At 41.9% G+C, this 17,191-nt stretch overlaps 1 protein-coding gene across 1 annotated transcript in view; it reads right to left on the bottom strand.

Annotated features, from left to right (window-relative positions):
• Nucleotides 1–13,045, bottom strand: part of LOC105284035 — a 16,224-nt gene extending 3,179 nt beyond the window's left edge. The window contains exons 1-5 of the mRNA XM_026974696.1: nucleotides 12,514–13,045; nucleotides 12,260–12,418; nucleotides 6,765–6,956; nucleotides 4,744–4,905; nucleotides 3,826–4,168 (exon numbers count right to left, since the gene is read on the bottom strand). Of these exons, the coding sequence (XP_026830497.1) occupies nucleotides 3,826–4,168; nucleotides 4,744–4,905; nucleotides 6,765–6,956; nucleotides 12,260–12,418; nucleotides 12,514–12,625 (968 nt within the window). The 5' untranslated portion in view covers nucleotides 12,626–13,045. The remainder of the gene's footprint in view (nucleotides 1–3,825; nucleotides 4,169–4,743; nucleotides 4,906–6,764; nucleotides 6,957–12,259; nucleotides 12,419–12,513) is intronic.
• Nucleotides 13,046–17,191: the final 4,146 nt, after the last annotated feature.

Below are 17,191 nucleotides of genomic sequence, written 5' to 3'. Positions count from 1 at the left end.
CACCATGTTCGCCCACCTTCAGATACCATTCGTTTCGTTCTCTTTGCAATCGGAAAGTAATTTCGTTTTTCACAAAGAGATGTCGTTAGTCGCGTTCCTCGATACTTAACCTTACTCTAAGCGCAAATTCGTTTTATATTTTGACAACTGACTTTCAGACGTCATTTAGTATCTTATTGTGTTGCGATCTGTCAAGTAATTTTTGTTTGGCATCACATCAAACATGGAAAATCAAAGTGAGCATTTTCGTAATATTTACTTTTTTACTACCGAAAGGGTAAAAATGCAGTGCAAGCGAGAACAAAATTGTGTGCCGTGTACGGAGAAGATGTATTGAGTGAACGTCAGTGTCAGAATTGGTTTTCGAAATTTCGATTTGAAAGATGCACCACGTTCAGGTCGGCCAATTAAAGCTGATGACGAGAAAATAAAGGCTCTGGTGGATGCAAACCGTCGCATAACAACACGCGAAATTGCTGAAAAGTTAAATTTATCGAATTCGACCGTTTACGATCATTTGAAACGCCTTGGATTCGTTTCAAAGCTCGATATTTGGGTTCCACACAATTTAAAGGAAATTGACTTGATTCGACGCATTACCATCTGCGATTCATTGTTGAAACGTGAAGAAAATGAACCATTTTTGAAGCGAATCATAACTGGAGATGAAAAATTGATTGTTTACAACAATGTTGAGCGAAAACGATCATGGTCCAGGCAAGATGAACCTGCTCAATCGACATCCAAGGCAGATATTCATCAAAAGAAGATCATGCTTTCTGTATGGTGGGATTGGAAGGGAATCGTATTTTTCGAGCTACTACCAAGCAACCAGACGATTGATTCGAAAGTGTATTGTCGTCAGCTGGATGAATTGGATGCTGCCATCAAGCAGAAGCGACCGGAATTGGCGAATGGGAAAGGTGTCGTATTCCATCACGACAATGCCAGACCACACACAAGTTTGGTCACTCGCCAGAAGCTTCTACAGCTTGGATGGGGTGTGCTACCACACCCACCATACTCTCCTGATCTGGCACCATCCAATTACCATTTGTTCCGGTCTCTACAAAATTCTTTGAACAATGTAAACTTCGATTCAAATGAAGGCGTCAAAAATCACTTGCTTCAATTTTTTGTCAATAAGGAGAAGGACTTCTATGAGCGTGGAATCTTAAAGTTGCCAGAAGGATGGCGAAAGGTAGTGGAACAAAATGGTCAATGCATCACTGAATAAAATTTATTCTAAATAGGAAAAAACCGCCTTTCATTTTTCCTTGAAAAACCGAAATAACTTTCCGAACAACCCAATATATATATATTGGGTCGTTCGGAAAGTAATTTCGTTTTTCACAAAGAGATGTCGTTAGTCGCGTTCCTCGATACTTAACCTTACTCTAAGCGGCAAATTCGTTTTATATTTTGACAACTGACCTTTCAGACGTCATTTAGTATCTTATTGTGTTGCGATCTGTCAAGTAATTTTTGTTTGGCATCACATCAAACATGGAAAATCAAAGTGAGCATTTTCGTAATATTTACTTTTTTACTACCGAAAGGGTAAAAATGCAGTGCAAGCGAGAACAAAATTGTGTGCCGTGTACGGAGAAGATGTATTGAGTGAACGTCAGTGTCAGAATTGGTTTTCGAAATTTCGATTTGAAAGATGCGCCACGTTCAGGTCGGCCAATTAAAGCTGATGACGAGAAAATAAAGGCTCTGGTGGATGCAAACCGTCGCATAACAACACGCGAAATTGCTGAAAAGTTAAATTTATCGAATTCGACCGTTTACGATCATTTGAAACGCCTTGGATTCGTTTCAAAGCTCGATATTTGGGTTCCACACAATTTAAAGGAAATTGACTTGATTCGACGCATTACCATCTGCGATTCATTGTTGAAACGTGAAGAAAATGAACCATTTTTGAAGCAAATTATAACTGGAGATGAAAAATTGATTGTTTACAACAATGTTGAGCGAAAACGATCATGGTCCAGGCAAGATGAACCTGCTCAATCGACATCCAAGGCAGATATTCATCAAAAGAAGATCATGCTTTCTGTATGGTGGGATTGGAAGGGAATCGTATTTTTCGAGCTACTACCAAGCAACCAGACGATTGATTCGAAAGTGTATTGTCGTCAGCTGGATGAATTGGATGCTGCCATCAAGCAGAAGCGACCGGAATTGGCGAATGGGAAAGGTGTCGTATTCCATCACGACAATGCCAGACCACACACAAGTTTGGTCACTCGCCAGAAGCTTCTACAGCTTGGATGGGGTGTGCTACCACACCCACCATACTCTCCTGATCTGGCACCATCCAATTACCATTTGTTCCGGTCTCTACAAAATTCTTTGAACAATGTAAACTTCGATTCAAATGAAGGCGTCAAAAATCACTTGCTTCAATTTTTTGTCAATAAGGAGAAGGACTTCTATGAGCGTGGAATCTTAAAGTTGCCAGAAGGATGGCGAAAGGTAGTGGAACAAAATGGTCAATGCATCACTGAATAAAATTTATTCTAAATAGGAAAAAACCGCCTTTCATTTTTCCTTGAAAAACCGAAATAACTTTCCGAACAACCCAATATATATATATTGGGTCGTTCGGAAAGTAATTTCGTTTTTCACAAAGAGATGTCGTTAGTCGCGTTCCTCGATACTTAACCTTACTCTAAGCGGCAAATTCGTTTTATATTTTGACAACTGACCTTTCAGACGTCATTTAGTATCTTATTGTGTTGCGATCTGTCAAGTAATTTTTGTTTGGCATCACATCAAACATGGAAAATCAAAGTGAGCATTTTCGTAATATTTACTTTTTTACTACCGAAAGGGTAAAAATGCAGTGCAAGCGAGAACAAAATTGTGTGCCGTGTACGGAGAAGATGTATTGAGTGAACGTCAGTGTCAGAATTGGTTTTCGAAATTTCGATTTGAAAGATGCGCCACGTTCAGGTCGGCCAATTAAAGCTGATGACGAGAAAATAAAGGCTCTGGTGGATGCAAACCGTCGCATAACAACACGCGAAATTGCTGAAAAGTTAAATTTATCGAATTCGACCGTTTACGATCATTTGAAACGCCTTGGATTCGTTTCAAAGCTCGATATTTGGGTTCCACACAATTTAAAGGAAATTGACTTGATTCGACGCATTACCATCTGCGATTCATTGTTGAAACGTGAAGAAAATGAACCATTTTTGAAGCAAATTATAACTGGAGATGAAAAATTGATTGTTTACAACAATGTTAGCGAAAACGATCATGGTCCAGGCAAGATGAACCGCTCAATCGACATCCAAGGCAGATATTCATCAAAAGAAGATCATGCTTTCTGTATGGTGGGATTGGAAGGGAATCGTATTTTTCGAGCTACTACCAAGCAACCAGACGATTGATTCGAAAGTGTATTGTCGTCAGCTGGATGAATTGGATGCTGCCATCAAGCAGAAGCGACCGGAATTGGCGAATGGGAAAGGTGTCGTATTCCATCACGACAATGCCAGACCACACACAAGTTTGGTCACTCGCCAGAAGCTTCTACAGCTTGGATGGGGTGTGCTACCACACGCACCATACTCTCCTGATCTGGCACCATCCAATTACCATTTGTTCCGGTCTCTACAAAATTCTTTGAACAATGTAAACTTCGATTCAAATAAAGGCGTCAAAAATCACTTGCTTCAATTTTTTGTCAATAAGGAGAAGGACTTCTATGAGCGTGGAATCTTAAAGTTGCCAGAAGGATGGCGAAAGGTAGTGGAACAAAATGGTCAATGCATCACTGAATAAAATTTATTCTAAATATGAAAAAACCGCCTTTCATTTTTCCTTGAAAAAACGAAATAACTTTCCGAACAACCCAATAGAAAGGGGGAAATACTTGCGAAGGGGGTCGGACATACCGTGTAATGATTTATATGCGAGGTGTGCCGGTGGCTGTGCTGTTGAGGCGACGTCGTTAGCAGCGGTTGCTGTGAGGCCTGAACGGCCTGTACGGCCTGCGCGGCTTGCGCCTGTGCCGCCTGAGCGGCCTGCAGCAGTTGCTGAGGCTGCATCGCGCTCAGAAGTTGCTGGCTCGCCGAGCTGTTGCTCAGAAGATGCGGCAGAGCGGCGGGATTCAGTCCTAATCCCGATGCCAGGCTGGGGCTCGTGGGAACTGATACAAGGACAAGCAAACGCACGTACTACGATATCTGACGCTGCATTAATCGCAGGGCAGACGCAACGCTGGTAGTATCTTAACGCGTCCGGGCTTTTCTGTGCTCGCAGAAATATTTAAACATTAATAATGCATAATGCATTACAATGTCTACCGATCGCTGATAAACAAGGGCTAATTAACTATTCAACAACTCGCGACATTTAGCAACTGATTAAAAAAAGATCACGTCTCTCTGACGAGGGTATTATTAGGTTTAAAATTGGTTACGGTATTATTATACTACTTGTCGAAGGTAGCTGTTGGTCGATAAGAAAATCGCGGTGGCGAGGAATAAATTACACGCCTCATTCTTCCGGCAAATATACAACGACATTTCAATAACGAGCTGTTTAAAATGCAGGAGGGTACATTTAGCGACGCTGCGCGCAGCCGAGTGAGGGTAGGAAATAAATGTTGCGCGTCGTGTCGGTGCGCGCAGTGAAAGAAGAACGTTAATTGCGTTTTTCGTTCGGCGCTACGGCCAGCACGGGGACGGAAATCTTCCGTAAGCGACTCGGCGTCAGACTTACCGTTGCTCGTAGGGGTGTTGAGCATGTTCTGCGGCTGGGCTAGAGACTGCAGGTTCGCCAGTGTCGTGGAAACTACCTGTCCGTTGCTCAGCGCCAGGTTCACCATCTGATTGTTCGTGACGTGGCTGACCGGTATGGTCAGGATGGTCTGAGTGGCGATCCCTGAAGAGCGAGGAACATTTTTCAGAGCGACGCAGAATGATCGTACGCACGAGACAATCCGGATCCGGATAGATCGTTACAGGATCAAGGGCGAGAAAGGGGATTAATCGTATCCGTCGAGAGCGCCATGTAATCGTATTTCGAATCAATAGATACTTCATTCCCATTATGAACATAGCCACGCGTCGCTGATCCGGGATGGGTAGTAAAGTTATCAGAGTCTCATAGAGGGATTATTAGGCAACCCATAGGGCAGGTAACCTCGCAGGCCAGCGTAGTTGGCAAACTATTATCGTCATCTTAATAGTGGGTACAGGTACTGGCACTGGACTGCGCTGCGAGAAGGACGCCTAATCATACTTAGAATAGTTTCGGGATTACCTCCAGCTCCGCTAATCTGATTACCCTGTACACGCGCTTAATATGATTACTGATCATGAGTACGTACCCGTGTTGCCACCTGCAGCTAAGCTAAGCAAATCCCGTATTCCGAACAGCCATAAAAGTTTCACGTTCTGAGGTAAGGTCAACCGGCAATCCGATTAACGCGCGGTTCAAGCATCACCGAATGAAAACGCGCTCGCGCTGGCCGATACCTTCGCCGCCAGGGGACTCGCCCTCTCGCGCGAAACGCGAAATCTAAGCACGTGGCTCGCAATGAGCGACGAAATGTCCGAGTTCCGAGCGTTTACGCCTCGCCGCCCATCCTGGAGGCGAAGGAGAACTCTCCTCGACTCTCTTGGAATATCGATAATTTAATCACGCCCAATGTCCAATCGCGCAAGATCCGCGAGGTATTGCTTCCGCGGTCGACGAACAGAAGGTACGCCTCGTCGTTCTCCTCCCCTTTATGGGGCGTTTTAACGCGTCCGCTCGCTTTTCGAATCTCGATCGTTGAAGCGGCCGATATCTCGCCGTGGAATAAATCGCCGCGGACAATAATTTCTATGAACGACAACCTATTGACCGCGCGCTCTCGACTCGTCCTCGCCTCGACACTCGACGTCTATCAGGGACCAATCGAGCGTTAGTCAGTTACCATCGATTGAGTCGAAAAGCAGTGCAAACATTATTTGCCGCCACGTAACTCGTCATCCTACCGCGGCCGGTCCATATCCACGAACTTCAATCCACTTAGGCGGAATCCCAAAGTTCTCCTTCTGCCTCCCGTCCGCTGCTCTTACCCCTCAGCTTGCTCTTCTCGCCCTATCCCTCTCTCTCTCTCTCTTCCTTCCTCGATTGCCAGAATAGGAACCCAACTTGGTAGAAACGAAGTTAGCGCGGACCGCAATCGATATAATAGCGGCCGAATCCGCGGAGCTGCGATGTCCAGCCAGTGAGCGGTAGGGTTACAAGCACGGGGGGTGGAAGGCGGACCCGAGAAAGGAGGCAGGACAGGGTGGGATTCGTGAGGTTGGAAAGGGGTAGTGAGACGTTAATTATACATTGAAATTAGTTGCGGAGTTTGCCCTGTGCTCGCCGAGGCAGTCCAGGGCCACTAAGTATGGACGACGGGCCGGCCTTGGTCCGAGCTGGTCAGAGATATAGTCGATATTATATTATATATCGGCACATCTTGATTGTACAACATTATGCGCCGGCACATCGTCGCTGGGCGGTGCGTCGCGCTCGTCGATCAATCGCAGCGACAACTTTGTGCATGCGGACAAAGTCACGAGCCGCTTCGGGAATTTCGATCGCAATTATCGCAGATCGTTTGTGAACGATCGAGGAAGAATGGGCACTTCGAGATCAAGAACAAGACGGGAAAGAGGAATGGTGTTACGCTCTGCGGAGGATCATCCATGTCCGGTGCGAAATGCGGCGTGAAGCAACACGAGAGACACTTGCTGACTTACCTTGCGAAGTGGGGATAAGAAGCTGAGCCCCTTGAATGCCCTGGACCAATTGACCGGACGTTAGGATGAATTGAGGCATCGCGACCGGTTGCGGTTGAGATAATAGCTGAGGTAACGTCGCCATTGGGGCCGAGCTAGGTTGCAGAAGGTGGGGAGCCGCCGTCGTACTCGAGGCTGTTGGTACCGTACCGCCTGGGAATGAAAATCAACGATTCCGCCGCGTTAACACCACTTTTGTCGTCCAATACGCGACCCTTGACCTCGCGTGTTCCCATCCCATGTGGTTCACGCGAGTTTTGTCCATCTTCCCGACTAGAAATTTATCCAGTGGTCCTGATCAGGTTGACCTTATTTTATTATCAGGTCCTGATAAGGTAAATTCATCAGGACCTGATCAGTCATGTAACGCAGCACAATAGTTAGGTCCTTATCTGGATATCCTCATCAGGTTTATATCGGGTTGAATTATTAAATCCTTACTACCCAGACAGCATCAAGTCGTCTAAAGGATTACTAAAACTTGATATTTTCGGTGAGTGTAAGAGTCCTTAGAACATATACTACTAGTATATGTTCTAAGTAAGAGTCCAAAAGAAGAGGAGATTAGAGTACCGGATCGGTTTTCCAGATGGTTATTTGTAAGGTGCTAACCAAATGTTTCTTGCGAGAACGTCACGCCTGACCTGGCCATCTATCGGTCGCTTGGTGAATCAGAGGCGGGAAACACACACTTGTGTTGATTTTTGTCTCTTATTGTTCCATAATCGAGTACATTGAAACGTATATGATATAAAAATAATTAATACTCGCAAATTAAGTAGAAATTACTATTCTTTCTACATTAAGTATTGGGTTGGCCAAAAAGTAATTGCGTTTTTTTCCAATAGATGGACATACATGTCTTGAAATGTAACTAACTTCATTCTAAACCGCAAATTCATTATGTAGGTTAACAACTCACAGTTCAAGCTTGTTTTACAAAAAGAAAGTACACGATTTCGTTAACGATTGTTTGTTTGCCGTCGATTTCAAAATGGAAAATCAAAAAGAACATTTTCCTCATATTTTGTTTTATTACTTCCGAAAAGGGAAAAACGCTGTGCAAGCTCATAAAAAGTTATGTCATGTATATGGCGAAGATGCTTTAAAACTGCGGCAGTGTCAAAATTGGTTTACTAAATTTCGATCTGCAGATTTTAATGTGAAAGATGCACCACGCTCGGGAAGGCCAATCGAAATTGATGATGACAAAATAAAGGCACTGATCGATTCCAATCGGCGTTTAACGACACGAGAGATTGCTGAGAATCTTAACATATCGAAATCGAGTGTTGAAAACCATTTAAAACGACTTGGATACATTAGTAAGCTCGATATTTGGATACCACGTGAGCTCAAAGAAATTCATCTCACTAAGCGTATTGACATCTGCGATTCTCTTTTCAAACGTGAGGAAAATGATCGATTTTTGAAACGTATGATAACAGGCGACGAAAAATCGATCGTCTACAACAACGTCAAACGAAAAAGATCGTGATGAACCTGCTGAAAGCACTTGAAAAGCAGATATTCACCAAAGAAAGATTATGCTGTCAGTCTGGTGGGACTTTAAAGGTATTGTGTATTTTGAGCTGCTTGCAAGGAATCAAACCATTAATTCAGGCGTATACTGTCGTCAACTGGATAAATTAAACGATGCCATCAAACAGAAACGTCGAGAATTAGCGAATCGCAAAGGTGTTGTGTTTCACCATGATAACGCTAGACCACGTACAAGTTTGGTCACTCGTGAAAAATTGTTGCAGCTTGGGTGGGATGTGTTACCACATCCACCATGTTCGCCAGACCTGGCACCATCAGATTACCATTCGTTTCGTTCTTTGCAAAACGCCTTGAATGGTAAAACCTTGACTGCTGATGAGGATATCAAATGGTTCTTGGAATTGTTTTTTGCTAATAGATAAGAACTTTTTTGAGCGCGGAATCATGAAGTTGCCTGAAAAATGGCAAAAGATAATCAAACAAAATGGACAATATATTGTTTAATAAAGTTTTTGTTTTCCATGAAAACTTCGCCTTTTATTTATATAAAAAAAGCACAATTACTTTTTGGCCAACCCAATATATGGCGAAGATGCTTTAAAACTGCGGCAGTGTCAAAATTGGTTTACTAAATTTCGATCTGCAGATTTTAATGTGAAAGATGCACCACGCTCGGGAAGGCCAATCGAAATTGATGATGACAAAATAAAGGCACTGATCGATTCCAATCGGCGTTTAACGACACGAGAGATTGCTGAGAATCTTAACACATCGAAATCGAGTGTTGAAAACCATTTAAAACGACTTGGATACATTAGTAAGCTCGATATTTGGATACCACGTGAGCTCAAAGAAATTCATCTCACTAAGCGTATTGACATCTGCGATTCTCTTTTCAAACGTGAGGAAAATGATCGATTTTTGAAACGTATGATAACAGGCGACGAAAAATCGATCGTCTACAACAACGTCAAACGAAAAAGATCGTGATGAACCTGCTGAAAGCACTTGAAAAGCAGATATTCACCAAAGAAAGATTATGCTGTCAGTCTGGTGGGACTTTAAAGGTATTGTGTATTTTGAGCTGCTTGCAAGGAATCAAACCATTAATTCAGACGTATACTGTCGTCAACTGGATAAATTAAACGATGCCATCAAACAGAAACGTCGAGAATTAGCGAATCGCAAAGGTGTTGTGTTTCACCATGATAACGCTAGACCACGTACAAGTTTGGTCACTCGTGAAAAATTGTTGCAGCTTGGGTGGGATGTGTTACCACATCCACCATGTTCGCCAGACCTGGCACCATCAGATTACCATTCGTTTCGTTCTTTGCAAAACGCCTTGAATGGTAAAACCTTGACTGCTGATGAGGATATCAAATGGTTCTTGGAATTGTTTTTTGCTAAAAAGATAAGAACTTTTTTGAGCGCGGAATCATGAAGTTGCCTGAAAAATGGCAAAAGATAATCAAACAAAATGGATAATATATTGTTTAATAAAGTTTTTGTTTCCCATGAAAACTTCGCCTTTTATTTATATACAAAAAGCACAATTACTTTTTGGCCAACCCAATATATGGCGAAGATGCTTTAAAACTGCGGCAGTGTCAAAATTGGTTTACTAAATTTCGATCTGCAGATTTTAATGTGAAAGATGCACCACGCTCGGGAAGGCCAATCGAAATTGATGATGACAAAATAAAGGCACTGATCGATTCCAATCGGCGTTTAACGACACGAGAGATTGCTGAGAATCTTAACACATCGAAATCGAGTGTTGAAAACCATTTAAAACGACTTGGATACATTAGTAAGCTCGATATTTGGATACCACGTGAGCTGAGAGAAATTCATCTGACTAAGCGTATTGACATCTGCGATTCTCTTTTGAAACGTGAGGAAAATGATCGATTTTTGAAACGTATGATAACAGGCGACGAAAAATCGATCGTCTACAACAACGTCAAACGAAAAAGATCGTGATGAACCTGCTGAAAGCACTTGAAAAGCAGATATTCACCAAAGAAAGATTATGCTGTCAGTCTGGTGGGACTTTAAAGGTATTGTGTATTTTGAGCTGCTTGCAAGGAATCAAACCATTAATTCAGGCGTATACTGTCGTCAACTGGATAAATTAAACGATGCCATCAAACAGAAACGTCGAGAATTGGCGAATCGCAAAGGTGTTGTGTTTCACCATGATAACGCTAGACCACGTACAAGTTTGGTCACTCGTGAAAAATTGTTGCAGCTTGGGTGGGATGTGTTACCACATCCACCATGTTCGCCAGACCTGGCACCATCAGATTACCATTCGTTTCGTTCTTTGCAAAACGCCTTGAATGGTAAAACCTTGACTGCTGATGAGAATATCAAATGGTTCTTGGAATTGTTTTTTGCTAAGATAGATAAGAACTTTTTTGAGCGCGGAATCATGAAGTTGCCTGAAAAATGGCAAAAGATAATCAAACAAAATGGACAATATATTGTTTAATAAAGTTTTTGTTTTCCATGAAAACTTCGCCTTTTATTTATATAAAAAAAGCACAATTACTTTTTGGCCAACCCAATATATGGCGAAGATGCTTTAAAACTGCGGCAGTGTCAAAATTGGTTTACTAAATTTCGATCTGCAGATTTTAATGTGAAAGATGCACCACGCTCGGGAAGGCCAATCGAAATTGATGATGACAAAATAAAGGCACTGATCGATTCCAATCGGCGTTTAACGACACGAGAGATTGCTGAGAATCTTAACACATCGAAATCGAGTGTTGAAAACCATTTAAAACGACTTGGATACATTAGTAAGCTCGATATTTGGATACCACGTGAGCTGAGAGAAATTCATCTGACTAAGCGTATTGACATCTGCGATTCTCTTTTGAAACGTGAGGAAAATGATCCATTTTTTAAACGTATGATAACAGGCGACGAAAAATCGATCGTCTACAACAACGTCAAACGAAAAAGATCGTGATGAACCTGCTGAAAGCACTTGAAAAGCAGATATTCACCAAAGAAAGATTATGCTGTCAGTCTGGTGGGACTTTAAAGGTATTGTGTATTTTGAGCTGCTTGCAAGGAATCAAACCATTAATTCAGGCGTATACTGTCGTCAACTGGATAAATTAAACGATGCCATCAAACAGAAACGTCGAGAATTGGCGAATCGCAAAGGTGTTGTGTTTCACCATGATAACGCTAGACCACGTACAAGTTTGGTCACTCGTGAAAAATTGTTGCAGCTTGGGTGGGATGTGTTACCACATCCACCATGTTCGCCAGACCTGGCACCATCAGATTACCATTCGTTTCGTTCTTTGCAAAACGCCTTGAATGGTAAAACCTTGACTGCTGATGAGGATATCAAATGGTTCTTGGAATTGTTTTTTGCTAAAATAGATAAGAACTTTTTTGAGCGCGGAATCATGAAGTTGCCTGAAAAATGGCAAAAGATAATCAAACAAAATGGATAATATATTGTTTAATAAAGTTTTTGTTTCCCATGAAAAATTCGCCTTTTATTTATATAAAAAAAACGCAATTACTTTTTGGCCAACCCAATATATAACGTACATTATAATATGATAAACTACGTATGGTCCGATGTAGGACCAGATGTGGGAAACCTTTACCTCTAAATTTTAAAAAATATCAGGATGAAGGAATAAGATCCTTAGTAGGTACTAATAATGTAAACCTCAACAAAATTTGTACTTTGAAATATCAGGCATAACGTAAGAAGGTTCCCTATTATTTTAACCCTAAAAAGGTCATACATAGTTGAACCTGATGAGGATATTCTTAGGTATACCTTATTCAGGATTACCTTACGCCAACCACGTCAGGTCCTTATAACATATTAGGTAAACCTGACAACGTTTCTAGTCGGGTTTCTGTTTCCGCTTGGAGCTCGCAAGAGGAACTCGATCGTTCGTGTCTCTTACCTGACGAGCTGACGGTTAGATTCAACGGAGTGTTGATCAGCTGGTTGTTGGTCAGTCCCGCTGTCATTCCTTGAAGACCGGCGGCCAGGGACGCGACTTGCGGGAGGTTCTGCAGGTTCGCCAGGTTCTGGAGGTTCTGGAGCGTCACCATGCCGGCCACTACGCAGAGAGATCAGAGTTGTCATGAGAGTAGAGACGGCAGATGCGAGTTGCACGCAGCATCTCGCATCTCCGTGAAGGGGAAACGTTCTTACTCGTTCCGTTTAGATGAGCCTGCGCAACCGCCGCGCGTTTCGCCTGATGGAGATTTTCGGGTGACGGGCTCCGTCGCCTCTTCCGCGAATTCTTCATGTCATCTATCATCATTTGGTGCTCGTGGAGTACGCCACCACCTGTCGCCGGCTCGGGACTTCCAGCGCTACTCCTGTCGCTGTCCTGTTAAACAGATATATACATATTCATAACCATACCATACGTAGCATACGTTGAAATTGGTACATTCGCGAGCAAAACTAAGAAATTCCATCAAATTTCTGCCGATACCATGGCGACTAATAATGCCATTGGTTAATCGAATACGCGGTATTCTTTTATTCTGCTTATTTCGCTAGGCGTTTTTAAGAGACTACATCTTTTCCAGTAATCTTCCTTGGAAATGGAGCAGCACGAGTCGTACTTTCTCCCACATGAACCGATCGAACGGCTGCACGAGGTTCAACGCGAGCCAGCAATCACTCTGGCCGAGGCATTCAATTATACGCACGTGATTCGTTAACGTGCCACGCTTTTTATCGCGGCGACGTGTTTAACGCCGAAAATTGATTAATAATCATTGACGCGGTTTGAAATTTCAGATATTTCACATCGTAGAAGCGAGAGCGAAAAACCAATGACGGGAGGTGGGGCCGGACTAAATCATCGCGCAACAATTGTCGGGATGTAACGCGCGCGGCTCGCAACGAATATTACGAGTCTTACATTCGTGACTGGTCATCATCGAATATTGATTTCGATATCACTTACGCGCGGCAATGAAAATCGCGAATGCCAGTTGGCGTTATCCCGGCATCAGGACTTTGCCCATAAACATAATCCAGCAACGCGCGCGCGGGAGGACCAAAGTGATTTAACCCAGCCGACCGTCCGCGCGGACCGTCCGATTTAATCGATATACCGTAATTTGATGGGAACCGCGCGACTTTCCGAAAACGCGCGCGAGCTGTCGCAAGCGGAAAGGTGAGATTCGCGGGAGAGGGAACGAAAAAGAAAATGGGGAAGCCGACCGTATTAACCGCGCGTTTCCTCGCGCCGCTCCGCTTTCGTGCCCGCAGATATGTAATTCATGCATATTTACGGAATACCGGCGGAATAATTAACGAACGCCGGCGCATTATTAAGGCGGCGCGCCGCCGCACACACGTACGCGTGCACGTCCCGGGTTCTTAGAAGACAATCTAAATTATAATAAATCGATGGAGAAGTACGTATATGTGTACGTGCCGTAACGCTTCACTACCCGGGGGTGCATGTATCGACGGTGGTGGTGATGGCGGCGGTGGTGGTGGTTGCACCGCGGAGACTAATGTTACCGGTACGGCCTCTTTGCATAATGCTATGGAAATATGCCGGAACGTGTATCGCCATAGTTGGATATAGATCAAGCGTTTTAGGGCTTCGGCACTCGGGTAATTCGGGAAGAAGAGCTCCCGCGGACGACTGGACCCATGAATAAATCCCGAAGCTCCGTGGCGAAGTGTGTGCCGGTAGATCACTTCACTTTAAGGGGGGAGCCTGCTTTAGAACGTTGAAAATAAGGTATAATTTTACGAATTTGTTTGGAGAAACTATACAGCGGATCATTATAAAACTCTGATGCATTTATTAGTACATGTTTAAAGATAAAAAAAATTATTTTTTGATTTGAATATATCGCCTGTAGAGGCCGTCCTGGAGGCATCTTAGTGCAGCCGGCATTGTAAATTGGTGAGCATTCTCCCGCCTCCAAATTTCATCCAAACTGAAAAATTGAAATATTTTCTCGTTATTTATGAATTCCCATCGTCGATGAACCTTTAATATTCATAAAAACATTAAGTTAAACAATTATTTTTGCATGAAAAAGTTCAAACACTTTGCCTAAAAATCGTACTTTTGTGTTCTAAGCTCCACCATTTTGGCACTTTTCAACTTTTTTCTTCTCTCTTTGGTTCATCGACGATGGGAACTCATAAATAACGAGAACACATTTCAATTTTTCAGTTTAGACGAAATTTCGAGGCAGGAGAATGCTCACCAATTTGCAATGCCGGCGACGCGGCTGCACTAAGATTTCTCCAGGACGACCTCTACAAGCGATATATGCAAATAAAAAAATAATTTTTTTTATCTTTAAACATGTACTAATAAATGCATCAAAGTTTTATAATGATCCGCTGTATAGTTTCTCCGAAAACAATTCGTACACTATACCTTATTTTCAGCGTTCTAAATGTAAGGTCGTCAAGTTAGGTGACTCACCCTGTATAATTCCAACGTCGTGGGTTCTACGTTCGCGTTAAGGGGGGAGCCTGCTTTAGAACGCTGAAAATAAGGTATAATTTTACGAATTTTTTTGGAGAAACTATACAGCGGATCATTATAAAACTTTGATGCATTTATTAGTACATGTTTAAAGATAAAAAAAATTATTTTTTTATTTGAATATATCGCCTGTAGAGGCCGTCCTGGAGGCATCTTAGTGCAGCCGGCATTGTAAATTGGTGAGCATTCTCCCGCCTCCAAATTTCATCCAAACTGAAAAATTGAAATATTTTCTCGTTATTTATGAATTCCCATCGTCGATGAATCTTTAATATTCATAAAAACATTAAGACAATTATTTTTGCATGAAAAAGTTCAAAAACTTTGCCTAAAAATCGTACTTTTGTGTTCTAAGCTCCACCATTTTGGCACTTTTCAACTTTTTTCTTCTCTCTTTGGTTCATCGACGATGGGAACTCATAAATAACGAGAACACATTTCAATTTTTCAGTTTAGACGAAATTTGGAGGCAGGAGAATGCTCACCAATTTGCAATGCCGGCGACGCGGCTGCACTAAGATTTCTCCAGGACGACCTCTACAAGCGATACTTTCAAATAAAAAAATAATTTTTTTATCTTTAAACATGTACTAATAAATGCATCAAAGTTTTATAATGATCCGCTGTATAGTTTCTCCAAAAACAATTCGTAAAATATACCTTATTTTCAGCGTTCTAAATGTAAGGTCGTCAAGTTAGGTGACTCACCCTGTATAATTCCAACGTCGTGGGTTCTACGTTCGCGTTAAGGGGGGAGCCTGCTTTAGAACGTTGAAAATAAGGTATAATTTGACGAATTTTTTTGGAGAAACTATACAGCGGATCATTATAAAACTCTGATGCATTTATTAGTACATGTTTAAAGATAAAAAAAATTATTTTTTATTTGAATATATCGCCTGTAGAGGCCGTCCTGGAGGCATCTTAGTGCAGCCGGCATTGTAAATTGGTGAGTATTCTCCCGCCTCCAAATTTCATCCAAACTGAAAAATTGAAATATTTTCTCGTTATTTATGAGTTCCCATCGTCGATGAACCTTTAATATTCATAAAAACATTAAGTTAAACAATTATTTTTGCATGAAAAAGTTCAAACACTTTGCCTAAAAATCGTACTTTTGTGTTCTAAGCTCCACCATTTTGGCACTTTTCAACTTTTTTCTTCTCTCTTTGGTTCATCGACGATGGGAACTCATAAATAACGAGAACACATTTCAATTTTTCAGTTTAGACGAAATTTGGAGGCAGGAGAATGCTCACCAATTTGCAATGCCGGCGACGCGGCTGCACTAAGATTTCTCCAGGACGACCTCTACAAGCGATACTTTCAAATAAAAAAATAATTTTTTTATCTTTAAACATGTACTAATAAATGCATCAAAGTTTTATAATGATCCGCTGTATAGTTTCTCCAAAAACAATTCGTAAAATATACCTTATTTTCAGCGTTCTAAATGTAAGGTCGTCAAGTTAGGTGACTCACCCTGTATAATTCCAACGTCGTGGGTTCTACGTTCGCGTTAAGGGGGGAGCCTGCTTTAGAACGTTGAAAATAAGGTATAATTTGACGAATTTTTTTGGAGAAACTATACAGCGGATCATTATAAAACTCTGATGCATTTATTAGTACATGTTTAAAGATAAAAAAAATTATTTTTTGATTTGAATATATCGCCTGTAGAGGCCGTCCTGGAGGCATCTTAGTGCAGCCGGCATTGTAAATTGGTGAGCATTCTCCCGCCTCCAAATTTCATCCAAACTGAAAAATTGAAATATTTTCTCGTTATTTATGAATTCCCATCGTCGATGAATCTTTAATATTCATAAAAACATTAAGACAATTAGTTTTGCATGAAAAAGTTCAAAAACTTTGCCTAAAAATCGTACTTTTGTGTTCTAAGCTCCACCATTTTGGCACTTTTCAACTTTTTTCTTCTCTCTTTGGTTCATCGACGATGGGAACTCATAAATAACGAGAACACATTTCAATTTTTCAGTTTAGACGAAATTTCGAGGCAGGAGAATGCTCACCAATTTGCAATGCCGGCGACGCGGCTGCACTAAGATTTCTCCAGGACGACCTCTACAAGCGATATATGCAAATCAAAAAATAATTTTTTTTATCTTTAAACATGTACTAATAAATGCATCAAAGTTTTATAATGATCCGCTGTATAGTTTCTCCAAAAACAATTTGTAAAATATACCTTATTTTCAGCGTTCTAAAGCAGGCTCCCCCCTTAAACGCGTACAATTTCGTCGACCGGGGAATGCACGTCGCGATGCACGAATCTCGATATCGATTGTCATCCCCGGTTTTTTTTATCAGGAAAGGAGGCCGCGAAGCCGAGAA

Source organism: Ooceraea biroi, chromosome 13 (genome assembly GCF_003672135.1).
Source record: "Ooceraea biroi isolate clonal line C1 chromosome 13, Obir_v5.4, whole genome shotgun sequence".
NCBI lineage: Eukaryota > Metazoa > Arthropoda > Insecta > Hymenoptera > Formicidae > Ooceraea > Ooceraea biroi.
This window is presented reverse-complemented; position numbering and strand designations above follow the sequence as displayed.